This window comes from Phoca vitulina, unplaced genomic scaffold, assembly GCF_004348235.1.
Source record: "Phoca vitulina isolate PV1807 unplaced genomic scaffold, GSC_HSeal_1.0 scaffold36, whole genome shotgun sequence".
Lineage (NCBI taxonomy): Eukaryota > Metazoa > Chordata > Mammalia > Carnivora > Phocidae > Phoca > Phoca vitulina.
This window is the reverse complement of record NW_022589739.1, coordinates 16757523-16775419: the sequence shown is the minus strand read 5'-3', so window position 1 is coordinate 16775419 and position 17897 is coordinate 16757523. Positions and strand designations below refer to the sequence as shown.

The following is a 17897-nucleotide window of genomic DNA, read 5'->3' as shown; positions in this document are numbered from 1 at the left end:
TGCCATCTGGGGAAAAAAATAATCAGCTGGAAAAACAATAGACACTCCAAAAGCCTGGAGGAAAGCCAGGAGAATATGGGTTTTGAAAAGCTCCTGCATATACTAGGGAATCTAGAAAACCTCATAAATGCCCAGGAATGGAAGAATATTCAGAAAAAGCCCAAGAACACCCTAAGCGCTCACCTTCAACTGGCCCTCAAGCTCCATGTAGACAGGAAGTGAAGGCTAAGGCAGGGTTGTAAATGGCCTGAGCATTGAAAGCATGCCCCAACACACACACACACACACACACACACACACACACACAGAGCCCAGCTGCAGGACTGAGAGTTTTTTTGTTTTGTTTTTGGTTCTAGGGGTTTTCAAAATTTCAGTGACCACACACAGCAAAGAAGATAGTCTTCATAAAGATAGTTTAGAAATGTCACTAAACAAAACTACAACTCACAAGAAGCAACAACAACAAACCGGAGAGAGAGAGAGAGCTATCCAGAGTTATCATATTATATTTAATGTCCAGTTTAAAAAAAAAGTCCAGTTTTCAACAAAAAATTATGAGGCATGCAAAGAAACAAGTATGGCCCATTCATAGGTAAAAAGAAATTAATAGAAACTTCCCCTGAGGAAGCTCAGACATTGGACATTGGACTTTATAGACAAAGATTTTTATCAACTACCTTAAATATAGTCAAAGAATGGAAGGAAACCAGAACATCTCACCAAATAGTACAAATAAAAGGATAGAAATTATTACAAGTGATCAAATAGAATGTTATGAGTTGGAAAATACAATAACCAATATGAAAAATTCACTAGAGGCATTCAATAGCAAATTTGAACAGGCAGAAAGAAGAATCAGCAAACTTGAAGATAGGTTAATTGAGATTATCTAGTCTGAGGAATAGGAAGGAAAAAAAAAAAAGAATTAGGAAAAGTGAGCAGAACCTAAGAAACCTATGGGACATCAAGTGGATGTCAATTCCAACATATGCATAAGGGAAATCCCAAAGGAGAGGAGAAGAGAAAGGGGCAGAAAGGATATTTGAAGAAATAATGGTCAGAAACTTCCCAAACTTGATGAAAGAGACAAATCTTCATATCCAAATAGCTCAATAAATTCCAAGTAGGATGAACTCAAAAAGATCCACATTGAGTCTTAGCCATAACATCAGACAACAGTCTTAGCCATAACAATCAGACAACAAAAATAACAAAATAAAAGGCATCCAAATTGGTAAGGAAGAAGTAAAATTATCACAATTTGCAGATGACATGATACTATATATAGAAAACCCCAAAGACTCCACCAAAAAACTACTAAAACTGATAAATGAATTCAGTAAGGTCACAGGATACAAAAATCAATATACAGAAATCCATTGCATTTCTATACACCAATAATGAAGCAGCAGAAAGAGAAATTAAGAAAAAAAAATCCCATTTTCAATTGCACCCAAAATAATAAAATACCTAAGAACAAACTTAACCAAGGAGGTGAAAGATCTGTACTCTGAAAACTATAAAACACTGATGAGAGAAATTAAAGACAATGCAAAGAAATGGAAAGATATTCCATGTTCATGGATTGAAAGAACAAATACTGTTAAAATATATTATCCAAAGCAATCTACACATTTGATGTAATCCCTATCAAAATACCAATAGCATTTTTCACAGAGCTAGAACAAACAATCCTAAAATTTGTCTGGAACCACAAAAGATCCCACTAGCCAAAGCAATTTTGAAAAAGAAAAACAAAACTGGAGGCATCATAATTCCAGACTTTAAATTATATTACAAAGCTGTAGTGACCAAAACAGTACAGTAGTGGCACAAAAATAGACACATAGATCAATAAAACAGAATAGAAAGTCCAGAAATAAACCCATAATTATATGGTCAATTAATCTTTGACAAAGGCAGAAAGAATATGAAATGGGAAAAAGATGGTCTCTTGAACAAATGGTATTGGGAAAACTGGACAGCTACATGTAAATGAATGAAACTGGACCACTTTCTTACATGACACAAAATAAACTCGAAACGGATTAAGAATCTAAATGTAATGGGGTGACTGCATGGCTCAGTTGATTAAGCGGCTGCCTTGGGCTTAGGTCGTGATCCTGGGGTCCTGGGATTGAGCCCCTATTCGGGCTCCCTGCTCAGAGGGGAGTCTGCTTCTCCCTCTGCCCCTCCCCCCACTTGTGTGCACTCTTGCTCTCTCTGTCTCTCAAATAAATAAAATCTTTCAGAAAAAAAAAAGAACCTAAATGTAAGACCTGAAACCACAAAAATCCTAGAAGAGAACCCAGGCAGTAATTTCTCTGACATCAGTTGTAGCAACATCTTCCTAGTCTCCTGAGGCAAGGTAAAAGTAAAAAAGTAAAAAAGCAAAAGTAAACTATTGAGACTTCATCAAAATAAAAAGCTTCTGCACAGCAAAGGGGAAAAAAGATCCACATTGAGACACATTAAAATCAAACTATCAAAAGACAAAGTAAAGAGAGACTCGTATACAAAGCATCTTCAATATGATTAATAGCTGATTTATCATCAGAAATCATGGAGGCCAGAAGGCAGTGAGAGGATATGTTTAAAATACTGAAAGGGAAAAAAAAAATCAGACCAGAATTAAATATCTGGCAACAACCAACAAAACTAAAAGACAACCTACTGAATGGGAGAAAATATTTGCAAATGACATATCCAGTAAAGGGTTAGTATGCAAAATATATAAAGAACTGATACAACTCAACACCAAAAAAACCCACAAATAATCCAATTTAAAAATGCACAGAAGACATGAACAGACATTTGTCTAAAGAAGACCCACAGATGGCCAACAGACACATGAAAAGATGCTCAACATCACTCATCATCAGGGAAATACAAATCAAAGCCACAGTGAGATACCACCTCACACCTGTCAGAATGATGAATAAGAAACAGCAGCTGTTGGCCAGGACGTGGAGAAAAAGGAACCCTCGTGAACTGTTGGTGGGAATGCAAATTGGTGCAGCCACTGTGGAAAACAGTATGGAGGTTCCTCAAAAAGTTAAAAACAGAACTACCCTATGATCCAGTAATCACACTACTGGGTATTTACACAAAGAATACAAAAACACTAATTCAAAGGGCTACATGCACCCCTATGTTTATTGCAGTATTATTTACAATGGCCAAACTATGGAAGCAGCCCAAGTGTCCATCAACAGGTGAGTGGATAAAGAAGATGTGGTATATATACACACAATGGAATATTACTTAACCACGAAAAGGAAGGAAATCTTGCCATTTGCAACAACATGGATGAATCTAGAGAGTATAATGCTAAGCGAAATAAGTCAATCAGAGAAAGAAAAATACTGTATGATTTCAGTCATGTGGAATTTAAGGATCAAAACAGATGAACAAAAGGGAAAAAAAGAGACAAACCAAGAAACAGACTCTTAACTATAGAGAAAAAACAGAGGGGTGGGGGGGGAGGGGTGGGTGAAACAGGTGATGGGAGTTAAGAGTACACTTATTTTGATGAGCACTGAGTAACATATGGAAGTGTTGAATCACTATATTGTACACCTGAAACTAATATAACACTGTGCTAACTACACTGGAATTAAAATTTAAAAGAAGAATGCAGTATCTGGCAAAACCAATCCTTCAGAAATGACAAAAAACTAAGACATTCTCAGATAAATGAAAGCTGAGGGATTTTGTCGCTAGTAGACCTGCCTACAAGAAATGCTAAAAGTAGTCTTTCAGGCTGAAATTAAAGGGCACTAGACAGTAATTTAAAGCCATACAAAGAAATAAAGAATTCTGATAAAGGTAATTTTACCAAAAGCATATTTACATAGGCAAAAATAAAAGCCAGCATGATTGTTACTTTGGTTTGTAACTCCTCTTTTTTTTTAAATATGATTTAAAAGGCAAATGCAGGGGCGCCTGTGTGGCTCAGTCGGTTAAGCGTCTGCCTTTGGCTCAGGTCGTGATCCCAGGGTCTGGGGATCAAGCCCCATGTCATCAGGCTCCCTGCTCAGCAGGAAGTCTTTCTCCCTCTCCCTCTGCCCCTTGTCCCCACTCGTGCTTGCTTGCTCTCTCTCAAATAAATAAAATCTTAAAAATAAAAGGCAAATGCATAAAGCAATAACTATGAATCTATGTTAATGGGCACACCATGTATAAAGATGTAATTTCTGACAATCACAATATAAAAGGGAGAAGGATAGCTGCACAAAAACAGCATTTTTTATGGGTCATCAAAGCTAAGTTGGTATTAACTCCCACTAGATTGTTTTAAATGTAAGATATTAATTGTAAACCCAGGGTAACCACTATATACATATATGTATATATATATATATATATATATATATAAATGATAAGGAATCAAAAGAATACACTGGGGAAAAGATCAATCAAACACAAAAGAAGGCAGTAATAGAGGAATTTGGTGGGGGGAGGGTGGAAAGACATTTAGGAAAACATAGCAAAATGGCAGAAGTCTTTATATGGAAATGAATTGAGCTCTCCAGTTAAAAGGTAGAGGTTGGCCGAATAGGTTAAGGGAAAACAACAACAACAACAACAACAACAAACCCAGAATCTAACTATTGGCAACTACAGGAGACTCACTTTAGATCCAAAGACACAGATGGACGGAAAGTGAAAAGATAGAAAAATACATTCCATGCAAATAATAACCAAAAAAGAGCTGGGGTGGCTAGAATATCAGACAAAGTAGACTTGAGATCATTATAACATTGTTCTAAGAGACAAAGAAGGACATTTTAATAAAAGCGTCAATTCAACTGTTATCAACAGACCACAAATTTATCTTCAAACCTCCCTGTGCTCCTGGGTCCACCACGGAGCCGGAAATCATATCATACAGAAACACAGCAGCCCTCCCTGAGGTCCTTAAAGCGGGTCATGTGCGCCCCAGATCTGTGGGTTCTTGCAAGCACCGGCTGGCCTTGTAACCTGGGCCAATTCCTCCTCCGGAGACCTCAATCCCCCATCCGTACACGAGGAGCTCCTGCAACAGCCTCAGCGCAATCCCCGGGAACCCCCACCCCCCACCACAGGCAGGGCGGAAGCTCCCCCGACCCCCAGGCTCCGTGCCACCCCACTCCACCCCAGGACTCCTGCCACGACCGTTTCATTCAAGCCACCTCCCACCTTAGTCTGGTAACTACTCCAGGACAGGGAGCAATTTATCTCTGCATCCTTTGTGCCCAGCCTGGTACAGAGAAGGGGCTCAGTGCCAGGCTGCTGGGTGGATGAGTGAGAATGTGGCTGGAGAGGAGGCAGCTTCTGGCACGCTGAGGAGTCTCCAGGCACCCCACGCCAGTCCTGAAGCTATCAACCCGACGGGTCTGCCCAGACCTCCACAGGGTCCCTAGGAAAGAGCCTATGTTCTGCAAATGCCCCCCCACAGGGTGGTCTGACCTCTCCTTGCCTGAGCCCTGGGCCGGCTCCTCATGCCACACCCATACACCCTGCTCAGCCGCCCCCTCGCAGGGTCTGAGACCTCTCCCTGCCTGCTGCCCCCTCACCATCAAGGCTCCCTGCCCTGTCTGGACCTGCCCTAGCCTACGTCTACATGACCCTATCTGCGGAGCAGGACGAGGGCTGTCCCCCACTTCCAGGCTCACCTGGAGGCCTCAGGTAAGCAGAGGAAAAAGATTGAGTGTGATCCGACTCCACCGTGGGCAGAGCAGGGAGGTTTCCCAAGGGAATAGTGGCCACCTCAAGGCCTGAGGAGAAGGCGGCCAGGAAAATGGGAAGCGAAGTGCTCAGGGCAGGATGTGTCCGAGAACCCAGGGCCCTCAGGGCAGGAAGGAGAAGCAGGAGGGAGGGAGGAGAGAGGCGGGCTCGAGAGGCAGGTAAAAGCAAGAGCACCTTGACTGAACCCTCAGGGCATTTTATCTTCACAACAACAAGCCCAGGAGAGAGGGGTTTTCCCCCCTCATTTTATAGGTGAGGAAACAGAGGCTCAGGAAAGCTGAAAAACATGCCCAAATGTGCCCGTTCACCAAAAATGGAGCCCAAGCTGGAGCCCGGGAGTGTGGGCTCGGCTTGCGGAGCTGGCTGGCTCCCCAGAGCTGGGACCTTTCTCAGGAGCAGAGCAGTAATAGAAAGGTACTTTCTGGGTGAGGGGTGGGCGGAATCTGCGCTTCCCTGTGGACACCCTCTCCCAGCAGAGCCTGCCCACGGGGTGAGGTGGACCAGCGTTCAGAGAGGGCACGTGACGGAGAAGCACAGTCAGCCGAAGGCCTGCCTCACGGGCTTCCTGGGGGGAGCCCCTTGGGGGCTCTGGGCGGCCCAGGCTGCCCCTCTGGGGGCTATGAATGCCCGCACCCACCCAGCCGTGCCGGCAGCCGGGGCCCTGGCACACAGCAAATGTTCAATGACTTTCCTTCTCTTGTTGGCTCTGGCCGTCTCTGCTGGCGCTTTGAACGGGCTGTCAGGCCAAGGGGCTCTAGCGGGCGTCTCCTCCAGGCCTGGGATGGAAGACTGTCCATTCTGATCCTGCCCTGCCTGAAGCCTGCCTTCTCTCGCTCTCGCTCTCTCTCTCTCACGGACACACACACACACACAGCTGCAGAACAAGGCTGCCCACTGGCCTCTGACGGGCCTGGAGGATGTGAAGCTGCTGGCCAAGGCCCCATGGCACACACTCCCACCAGCCCGAGGGCTTGGTGCCAAGCTGACCTGGCTCAGGGCCCACATTCCTGGCTCTGGAGACCAGGAGCTCATTAGAGCCTCAGGCTGATCACGGGGAAGGGCTGAGGGTCAGGGGCCACTGTGGCCCTGGGAAGAAAGGGGGGCTAGAGGCCAGCACCTTTCCCATATTACCCCAGATCCAAGCAGGTCATCCCCCACTCTCTGTTCCCCTGTCAGGCTCAAGGCCCTTCCTGGTCTGGCTTCACTAGACTGACCAACTTCCTATGCCCTGTCCCCAAAGGCTTTCCCACATTCGGGCCTTTGCACCTGCTGTTCTACTTCCTGGAATGCCTGGGGAGTCAGAGATTATGTAAAGAAATAAGTTCTATCCAGTGGGGTGAGTGTAGTGAGAAGGGAAGGCCCCAGCAGACACATCAGAGGGAGCAGTTCTAGACTGGGCCTTCGAGAGCAGGGAAAGTTTCACCGCTAGGTTTTGAAGCATAGATAGGTGGCTTCTAAAAGAAAGTATTGGGGAGGGTGTCCTATGGTTTAACCATAGGGATGAGAGAATGTGGGATGGGGTGGGATGAGCCACGCAACAGGGTTCTTCCTGGCAGACAAATGAAGACCAGTGGGGTGCGGGGAGCACTCACCTGCTGAAGAATCACCATTGTCCTTCGTCAGATGCTCGTGCCTCCTGCCTGGCCAGATACAGTTCTGTGGGGGGAGAGACCATGCGAAGCCTCTGAGCAGGCCGGCCCCGGCAGCCGGGAGCCTGGCTGGGGTCACCTGGGCTCTCCAAAGCCTCAGCCACTCCTCCCTCTGGGAAACCCTCCCTCCCTGGCTTCTCTCCCTCTGGCCACAGCCCAGCCTGCGTGACCTAAGCCTCAGCCGCCGTCACCAGCTCTACTGCCCAGAGCAGCTGAGCTCTTCCCTTGGTTACGGTCATTCAGAGATTTCTAAAGGGCTCCTAGGAAGTAGCAAGTCTAGCCCCCTGCCCGGGACATACGGGAGAGACCAAGACAGAGAGGGACCAAGACTTGCCAAAGTCACACCACAGGGCAGGGCAAGTTCAGGACCAGGACTTGATTTCTGGCCTCCCAACTCAGGGCCGCCCCAGGAGTTTGGGTGACAGGAGGAGCCAGGCCCAAGGGAGGGTCACAGGCGAGCATGACCTGCTCATGGAATGCTCTGCCTAAAACCCTTCCCCAGAGCACCCACTGCTTTCAGGATGGGGGCTCCAGTACCATGTGGCTCCTACTGATGTCTTAGTCTTACTTCTCACTGCCTTTTCCCTAACCCTTCCCTGACACTTGGGTTATCCTCAGCACTCACTCTAAAACATGCCAGCCCTTTTCATAGCTCCTGGCCTCTGCGTACACGGACCCCTCCACCTGGAATTCTGACTAGTAAATTCCCACCTATTCTTCATGGTTCAGTTCAGACAGTACCTCCTCCAAGAAGCCTTCCCTGACCACCCCCAGGCTGACAAGAGCCCTGATGTTTCTGTCTATCCAGCCCTGACTATGTGCATTATGTTGTCAGGTCAGGGTCTGTCCCCACCTCTGTCCCCCCAAAGTTGGGGAGTTAATCCAGGGCAGGGGGTGGGCTCGGCCTCTACCTCACACAGTTTAGGGCCAGGCCCAGAGATTGCTCAGGAAGGAACTGTGGGACCAAGCATGGTGATCCAAGGCAGCCCCAGCCCATAGGCCATGGTGGGAGGCCCTTCTGCCCCCCAACCTGCCCCCCAGGGTGAGCATCAATTTTTCACAAGGCCCATTCAGAGGCACTGGGGCATTTGATCCTCTGTCCAGGACACTGCCTGACACCCGAGCCCTGACCCCTGCCCTGGAGCTCCAGAGCACAGCAGGCGTGCAGTTTTTCTGGAGACCGGCACCCAGCCCGCCTGGTGGGGCAGGCAATTCAACAGGGCTGGCAGGCGGCTGCTGTGGGGAGCCGAGGCTGAGCAGGGTGCCCAGCGGCTGCCCCGGCCTCCTGCACCAGGGTGAGCCTCAAGAGCAGGGGCAGAGCCGGGCCTTTCAGGGCTCTGGAGGGTGGAAGGGGCATGGAATTTAACAGGCACACAGAAGGAAAAAGCTACAAGATAAACTTCTTCCTGAAAATAAGAACTAGCCCACATTTAAGTTAATTGCTTTTCAAATTGACAATAGGGAAAACAAAACCGTATTTACACTTCTATGTCCATGACTGACTTTACCTTGTCCCCACAACAACCCTATTCCCATTTCACAGAAGGGAAATTTGAAGCACAGAGGAAGGAAGTCACTTATCCAAAGAGAGAGAAAGAAAGATAAAGAGATCAAGGGAGAGTGTCGGGGCCAAAAGAGTCTCTTTCTCTCTCTCTCTCTCTCTCAAACTCTGTCTCTCTCTCTCATTGTGTCCCCAGCACATTTGCCCCCTTGCCCCAGGCAGAGACCATTCAATGGCCACCACGCCCCTTGACTCTGCCCTTCTCCAGGCTACAAGCCTCCATCTGTCCAGGCTCCGGACAGTTTCATTCAGTGGCAGCTGTGGCTGGACCCCCAAATGTGGCAGGGGCCCAGACCAGGAGCAAATGGCTTGGGGGCAGGGGCTCCAGGGAAGCCCAAGTCCGTGACTTCCCCGACGCCCAGCAAACCCTTCTCCCAGCGCCCCGGAGAGCCGGCAGCCCATGCTTACCGGGGTCCCTGCTCCCCACTCTCAGCTGCCCACCAGCCTGGAGGCGGCTGCCCCCTGCACGAAGGGCTCAAGACCTGGGGTCCCGGGGCTGGGACAATCTGCAGTCACACGTCCCCTTTTCCGCTGTCTTGCTCCGAGGCTCGTCACTGTGGGGGTCTGTCTGGATCGGTCAGTTGTTCCCTGCGTGACCGTCTGTCTCCCTCTCTTTCCCGAGCAGGACGGCTGTCCAGCGGCACTACTGCCCTCCCCACGCCCCACTCCAGAGCCTTCCCTCAGGAGGCGGAGTCAGAGGGGCCTCCGAGATCTGGGTGCCGTGACATCAGCACAGGAGGGAGGCCGGGGCCCTGGGGTCCCTCGGCTGTGCCGCTGAGCAGGGTGGGACTCAGGCCCCTGCTCCCGCGCCCAGCTGCCTGCCATCACACGCAGGACCGCCCCCTGCTCCCAGCGCGCGGGCGGGGCACCTCCCACCCGGCCGGTCACCGGTCACCGATTTGCTGAGTCTCGGCACCTGCCTGCCCTCCACCAAGCCTGTTTTCTTCTCTGTAAATGCCTGCTTGACACTCTTGAGGGGAGAGGACCCGGCAGGGCCGGGCAAGAGCTTGCAAGCCCCAGGTTCTGGCCCTTTCTCCGCAGCCCCTGTACACACACCACCCACTCCCCAGACCCACTTCCCAAAGGCTCCCCTCCGATATGCCCCCTGAAGCTCTTCACTAACACTGTCCCCACACCCTGCTCTGGGGGTGGGGGTGGGGGTGTGGTCCATAATCATCCAGGAAACTTTCTCAACCCAACTGACTGGGAGCAACCCTGCCTGTACCAGGGACACGTATGAGTCGAAGTGAAATTCTGTGATTTAACAGTGTGAGGTGGGGCCAAAACGGGAGGAGTACACAGTGTTATTGGCACTGGCAAAGGCAGTAACATTGAGGACTCTTTGCTGAGTCCTGGCATGTCCTCGTCACCAGCCTCCACCTCCTGCCACCCTGGCCACTGCCCCATCAGTGTGGGCCTCTCTGGGGGCAACTTTGGCCTGGGCAGAGGGAGGCACTCTTGGAGCCCCTCCTCTGTAACTGAGGGGTGTCGGCAGGGAAGAGGCTACCCCCCAAAGAATGGGATGGGAGGCCCAAGTGTGCCACCTGCTGGGCGCGGGCACAGCTGCCCTCCGAGCCCCATGGGAGCAAGGCTGAGTGTCCCGCCTGGAGCAGCAGGTGAGAAGCAACAGTGCCGGGACTGAGACTCTGACTCGACACTCCTGACCCCTGCAGGCCCCCCGCTGCCAGAGCGGGCTCAGCCAGGCGGCCCGGGCAGGGGCTGCTTCCGGGCACCGTCCCCACTGCTGGGCTGGCGCCGGCCACTGCCATTTGCTACCCACCCCTCCTCCCATCACCTCCCTTGCTGAGCCTCCCAGGCTGGAGGCGGCCAGCACAGACGGGCAAACGGAGATGCCGAGAGGAACGGGGAGGCAGAATGCAGGCCTGATCTGTGAGGATGGCCCCAGAGTGGTAGGGAGTGGAGAGATCCACAGTGGTCCCTGAATGCCGTAACAGCAACGATTTAGCACCCACGGTCATGTTCTATGCTAAGCAGGGCTCAGCATTCATAATGTCCTTTGCTCACGGGCCTGTAGAGAAACCTATGAATTGGCCTTCATTCATTTTCCCTCACTCCCCACCCTGTCATCCCTGAGTTCCGTCCACTCGACCTCCAAAATCTGTCCACTAGTTCTCCCTAGCCCCTACCCCCCAGCTTCCTGGCTGGAGCTGCCAGCATCTTGCCCCCAACTGCCTCCACTCTGGCCTCCCCCCATCCACCTGTGCCCCACAAACCCAGTTCCTCTTCCTGTGGCTGCCTCTCTCCTTCCACTGTCCCCTTGAACTAGGGCATCTACCTTCCCTCCCAGGTAGGCTGGAAGCCCCCAAAACCCACACTGCCTTTCCAGTCACTCCCTGCAGGGTGTTTGTTAGGATCAGAGTGTTTCCAGTGGCCTCCCCCACCCCTAGTGTGTGGACTGCCCCACAGATGGGACTGGCTGGTTCCCTGCATCCCCAGTGCCTAGGATGGGGCTTGGGACAAGGCCAGCTGAAGAAATGATGGAATGATCTCTGCCCACAGATGCACCAAGCCAGCAGCAGGGCCCCACCTCAGCTGGGAATATTCCCTCCATTGTCCCTTACCCCCAGAGAGACAGACAGATGCAAGAAAGTCTCTCTGGGATTGTGGTAATGTTTATTCTGAGAACAGAACAGGTCTCCTCTCTAACCCCACGGCTGGCCGAGGGGAGTGAAGCCCACATCCAGGTGGTATGACCAGAAGCCCTGCCCAGTGGCAAGTGGGGACTGAGGCCCCCACGGGCCGAAGGGCGCATCAGGGGAACGGAGCATTTGCTCTCCCACCAACCCTCCAGTCCCAGCCTGGAAGAACTCCATCCTCACCTGCCCAGGGACCAGGGACCTTTGCACAGCCAAGAGCCAGCCTGGCCCACTCAGAGGGGCAGCAAGCAAGGGCAGGGCTGCCAATCCTGGTTTTTTTTTGGGGGGGGGATAGAGGGAGGAGGCAGTGCCCAATCCCCAGACCGAAGCCCACACAGGCCTGCCGGTTGGTCCTGGTTTGCCCCTTAGCCCAGGTGGGCATGGCTGAGCAAAGACCCAGGTGCCGGCCCCAGAGGCCCCAAGCCGGTTTACCTGGCCCTCACCTCTCCACCCCAAGTCGGGAGTCTTCACTTGGAAAAGACACTGAGGGGTGATTACACGAAGGTGTATAGTGTGCACGCATACAGAGATACATGAAGGGTGTGGTTTTGCCCTTATTCAGCACTTGTTAGTAAGAGTGCCGACAAACTTCGCAGAAGGGAAATCGAGGCACAGGAGGTTTCAGTGACTTGCTCGTGATCATGTGGTCCTGGCCCAGGCCCAGGCCCAGGCTCTGGAGGGGAAGTCCCAGCTTTTCGAGAAGGAATCCTCTTGTCCTCATTGTTCAGGTGCTAGCCCCTTACGCGCCGGGCGCCAGGACACACGAGCAGAGCCAGCCCGGTTGGAGGAGGGGAGGTCAAGAATCCAGCACCTTCAGCCGGGACATGGCACCGAACAGCCAGCTCCGGAGCCAAACATTCAGGTGCCCAGAAGGAGTCCCCAGCAAGGCCACAGGAATTCCTGTTCTTGAACCCACTGGGCTTTTCATTTACGTCGCCCGGTCTGGAGCCAGAGAAGGGCACAGAAGAGACCCAAGCAGGTCGTGGCGCCAACACTCACCAAGAACCCGGGGGGCCAGGGGGTGATACATCCAAGTAGAAAACACCCTCTTCTTCACCCCCCTGTGGGCCTCCTCTGAGAAGGCAGGACTTCTCCTCATCCCTCCCCTTGCAGAATCAAAATGAAATCAGAGGACCGCAGGAACTGGAGTTGGAAGATGAAAAAAGGGGTTCAGGCTTTCAGTTTTCCTTTAAAAGCCCCTGGTTAAAATTGGTAACACATAAAGAATATAAAACATTGAGGCCTAAAGGAACATTTTGGTCCAGGCAGCAAGAGGAAGGCTGTAGCCTCTTTGGCTGCATTCTGGGGGGGAATGTTGGGAGAGGGGCCTCTGGTCAGGTGATGGATTTGCCTGTCTCCTGCCAAGCCCGACAAGTGACCTGAGCCCCTTGGGCCTGAGACCACCGCCCCAGGGTCCCTCCTCCCGGGAAAATCCCAGGTCTCGCAGCAGAAGGGGGCCTTCAGGTCCCCAGGCCTCCCCACACCCTCCTGGCCCACCAAACCAGGCACACGCCTCCGGGCATGAAGGTAGCAGAGGCAGGAAGATGCCCTTCCTCCCCACCGCTGCCGCCATCCCACTAGGGGCCTTCACTGAGGCTAGGAATGAAATCAGAGCCTGGGGTGAGATGGCGGCCATAACTCCTCTGGGAATCTGGGCATCTGGGCATCTGGGCTTCGGCCTCGGAGAGGACCGAAGAGCAGGGGTGAGGCCCAGGACAGACGCCAGGTCTCCCAGAGCGGCAGGGAGGTGCCTGGCGCCACTGGGGGTCTCATGGGCAACGTTCATTCATTTGGCAAATCTCTGTTGAATAAATAAATGGATGGGCAAGCGGACAGGATTAGAGAATGAACAAATGTCACCTGCCCATCTTCCTGACTCCAGCCCAAGCAGGAACCCAGCAAGAGCTGAGAGTCCTTTCAAGGTGGCTAGTAAACCAGGTGTCGGTGACAGAGAAAGCAAGGTCTGGTTCACAGGGGCAGGCCCGGGACACAAGGGGCAAGGGTGGGGTTTGGGGACGTGGCAGATTGCGTGTAAACAAGTGGCATCTTGGCAGTCCGTCTGCAGACAGCAGGGCCTTGGGGAAATGTTTTCAACGGATAGAGTCCCTTCGCAGTGGTGACAGCTGGGGGAAGGAGAGCTATTGTCAATCTCAGAGGAAGGCTCCTCCATGACAAGGGAACGCTTCGGGGGCCTGGGGACACTGAGGCCCTGAGAAAGGCAGAGGCCTCCCCAGGTCACCCAGCAGGTCAGTGGAAAAGCTGGGAAGAGGCCCCCAGCGTCCTGGCTCCCAGGCTAGTCCCTGGCCAGGTTGGGGACATGCAGATGGTAAAACTGTGGAGGCCAGGCAGGTGGGCAGGTGTCAGACGGCCGTGAGGGAGACGCTGCTGAAGACGCGCACAGCAACGGTGCCGGGCAGGTCGCTGGGCTGCCGGCTGTTGCGGTCCCGCAGGTGCAGGGTGTGCAGGGCCTGGAGGTCATCGGGGTCAGCCTTCAGGTGCACCTGGCCCAGGAATTCGTCCTTCAGGACTCGGTGGTTCCAGATCTGGGAGGAGACAGCGGATCACTGGGTGGGGGAGGGCATCTTCAAGAGCAGGAGCATAGGTCTGGCCGTACCCCTTCTGGAGCCTCAGGCTTCCTCCCATCTGCCCAACTCCCTCCCACGTATACAGTTCAGTGTGTGATTAGTTCTGCCGCTGACGTTAGGTGACATTGGACAAGTGAAACACCTGCTGCCCTGACATCGCCCATCTTCAATACGAGGGTTGGATCAATGGCTTCCATGGGTCCTTTCAGCCCCAACATCTATGGGTCTGTGATTTGATCCAGTGCGACCCAGTGTTAGCAAAACTTGGAAATCCTATAGTGGCTTCTCAGCCAGGGAGGGGCTGTCCTGGGCCCGGGGGACAGAGGACTTCCCGCTAACGAGCCCAGAATCATCCCATGCCCAGGACCCTGGCTTTCTGGTCCCTTGCTCTCAGGGAAACAGCCACCCCCTCCACAGGGCATCTCATCTCGGTGCAAGCTCTCCAGGTAGACCCACCTCCAGAGGGATTTAAGGAGCAACTCCCAAGCCACTGGCAGAGGTGACCACTGTCCCTGGCCTGACTCTGCTGTGTCTCTAAATCACACCAGCTAATCCAATGCACCCACCTCACAGACTCTGGGGCACGGGAAAGGGCTGGTAAGAGAATTCCCGAGGCCATACTGTGTCAGGGACAGAGTGGGAACCAGCACATAGTGTTCCTGGGCCCAGCCCCTGTGAGTGGGGAAGCATCAGGCAGGGGACCCAGGAGGGGCCTTTGGGATGGGGCAGGCTCACCTGGACTGTGATGGGCTGGCCTGGCTTCTTGCGGTAGAAGATGCCTTTCACGTCGTACTCGGGCGTCGAGGTACCTTTCTGCACGGCCGAGCGGACTTTGTCCCCCTCACACTTAATGATCACATAAGAGTTGGCCCCTAGAGAAATTGAGGGGGCAATGGGGTGATGGTGGGGGCTGGGGCAGGACCCAAACGGACAGATGTCTAGGAGGTGAGCTCCCCTCCCCAAAGCAGAAGCCAGAGTTCCTATATTCAGGAGAAGGGAGCCTGACTCCCTTCCTAACTTTCAGAGACAGGAGGGGGCACGCTGGCCATCCCTGGCCTCCATGCTGTTCCCCCTGCCCCAAGCACTCTTCTCCCCTAATCCACTTCACCAGCATATCTTAATGCTTCCTCAGCCTGGAGAAGGGCCACCTCCTCCAGGAAGCCTTCCCTAAGCTGTGCCTCCCAGCGGTCTGTCCCTGTGTCTGACTGTCCCCCCACACCGGAAGCTGCCCAAGAGCAGGTGGCAGAGCCCATTCCTCTCCAGGCACCCAGTTTCATTCCAAGGCTGGGCCCAGTGTGGATGTTAGGAAAGGTTTGCTCACCCAATGAGTGAGAGCAGGAAAGTTCTAGAGGCTGGGTGTCTGTTGCTAGAGGGCATGGGGTACCTCCTCGGTGAGGTGGGTCCTAGAGCTTTCCCCAGGTGAGCTCACCTGTCGAGGAGTCCTTGAGCCCAGCAGCCCCTAGGACGTGCACCTGGGTCACCTGCTGGGGGTAGCCGCACAAGGAGCTCCAGCAGGAGCGGGGGGGCTCATCCAGGCACAGCTCCCTGGGATGGGGCAGAGGGGGAGAGGGGTGAGGTGATGGAGGGGGCGAGGGAGATGGAAGGGGGGGGTTCAAGAGGGAGGAAGGGGAGGGGAGCAGTATTTAGTCCAGACATTGCTCATCCTGGGCAAACCGCCATGGGCTTCCTGCTGCTCTCTCTCAGGGGTGCCCCATCCTCCCCGAGAGAAAAGCAATTTACTGAGCACCTGCTGTGGGCCAAGCCCTCTGCTGGGGTATTACAGGCATTATTTGTAATCCTCCCAAAGCCCTGGGTGATAGGTGACTATTACCATGCCCATTTTACAGATTACGAAGCACTGGGCTCACCAGAAGGGATTTGCCCCGAAGCGGGACAGAGGTGGAACATGGACTGGCAGGACTCGGGTCCCCTGAGCCCACCATACATGCTGCCTCCTGGTGTGCCGTGGGTGCAAGGAGCACTGAATCGGGACTACCTGCCAAGGTCGGGGGGGCAGTGCGGGGCTCACAGGGTCTGCACCCCAGCAGGGATGGCATGGCTCCAGCAGTCTGCCTAGCCCAACTCGACCACCGGCGTCATGACCTTGGAAACCAACCCCCAACCTTGATCCCCAACCCTGATCTGTAAAATGGAGGGGTCAGGCCCCCCACTTAGGGTTTGTAAAACGAGTGAAAGCTTTGTAAACTGTGAAGTGAGTGAAAGCTTTGTAAACTGTGAAGTGCTATCCACATATGACACACTGTCCCTTTATGTAGCCAAGAGAGGCTGGGACAGAGGAGCAGGGGAAGGGAGGAGAAGGAAGGCCATGGGTGCCGGAGTCAGCCCAGGGAGGCAGGAGGGCTGGGCTCCATGCCTGGGGCAGACACGTAGCATCCCTGGGCTGCAGATTCCGGGTCAGCCTGGTATGGGACTCGGGCCTCCCAATCCCGGCCCTGAGCAGCCCCCACGCACTGGCAGTTGGAGGGCACGTCAGTGAAGACCCGAAGCAGGAACTCGCCCGTGTGGCCCGGCTCGAAGGTGGTGGGGATGATGACAAAGCGGCCCTCGGGCTGGTCGGTCCGCAGGAAGACACTGCGGGAGTTGATGTAGATGGAGCTGGCGGCCCTGTGCTGCACGCCGTGCATGCGGTAGCGGCGGTTCTCCTCCACCTGCGGGGAGAGGGGGGCTGGGCCGCACGCACGCCCCCTCCGCGCCCCCGCCCCCCGGCTGCGTCGCGCCGCCGTGAAAGGCGCGGCGGAATCCACGTACGTGCAGTGCCCAGAAAAGGCAAATCTGCAGAGACGGGGGTAGACGGGTGCTTGCCCAAGGCCCGGGGCTGGGCGACGCGGGCAGGCGGGGCAGGCGGACGGGCCCCAGTGGTGGCGGCTGAAGGGGGCGAGGTTTCTTTTCGGGGTGACGAAAATGCTCGAAAATGGTGGCGATGGTCGCACAACTCTACGAATACGCTAAAAGTCACTGTACGCTCTGAATGGGTGAACTGTGTGGTGTGTGGATTAGATCTCAGCAGAGCTGTGAGGAGTAGGAGGACACCAGGACCCCCCCCTGGTAACAACGTCAGGGAGTTTCTGACTCACGACGGACCAAGCATCACTATCTGCCCACACGACAGCCCGGGGCCATGAAATGACGTCACCAGCTGCCAGGACATGCTAGCCAACTCCGGGAACGAGTGCCAGGATAAGCTGCAGCCATATCACGTGAAGTCACGACAGGTCAAAGTCACGACACTCCAGCACACAACGGATGTACCGACACAAGGACACGCGCAGACGGTCATGACATGACCGAGCACGTCTAACGCAGGGGCTCAACTCAGCCCACATGCCTAGTGCACCCATGTGATCTCGTGAGGTTCTGGGTGTCTGGCGGGCCCGTGGCGTCCTGCTACGACGTGTGCGGTCACAGCCCGGGTGTCGCAACATGAGGAGGGCCGCGGGCCCCAGGCCAGGGGTAAGTCTGCCTGGCTCTGCCCAGGATGCTTCCTCCCAGGGCCCAGCAGGGCCTCCAACTCAGGGGGACCCAGAGCCCTGAGAGAGGGAGCAGCAGGGGCCTCCCAGAGCGTGGCCTGACCACCGGCAATTTTCCCCTTCCCATCCACCAAACAGCCTGTGGGTCCGGGACGGGAAGAAATCAAGCTGAGAGCTCCCAGGGCAGCCAATCCCAGGCAGGCCGGGCCCTCTGTGGGTGTTCCAAA

General features: G+C 53.5%; 2 protein-coding genes across 4 annotated transcripts in view; both read right to left on the bottom strand.

Moving 5' to 3' along the window:
* MYO7A (myosin VIIA) overlaps positions 1-7380 on the bottom strand; it is a 78747-nt gene extending 71367 nt beyond the window's left edge. The window contains exon 1 of the mRNA XM_032427073.1: positions 7323-7380. Coding sequence (XP_032282964.1) covers positions 7323-7340 — 18 coding nt within the window. The 5' untranslated portion in view covers positions 7341-7380. The remainder of the gene's footprint in view (positions 1-7322) is intronic.
* Positions 7381-11560: 4180 nt separating this feature from the next.
* Positions 11561-17897, bottom strand: part of CAPN5 (calpain 5) — a 52174-nt gene continuing 45837 nt past the window's right edge. For all 3 annotated transcript variants that reach the window (XM_032427276.1, XM_032427275.1, XM_032427277.1), the window contains 4 exons: positions 16655-16851; positions 15612-15727; positions 14918-15054; positions 11561-14140 (listed from right to left, as the gene is read on the bottom strand). In XM_032427276.1, coding sequence (XP_032283167.1) covers positions 13958-14140; positions 14918-15054; positions 15612-15727; positions 16655-16851 — 633 coding nt within the window. In that variant the 3' untranslated portion in view covers positions 11561-13957. The remainder of the gene's footprint in view (positions 14141-14917; positions 15055-15611; positions 15728-16654; positions 16852-17897) is intronic.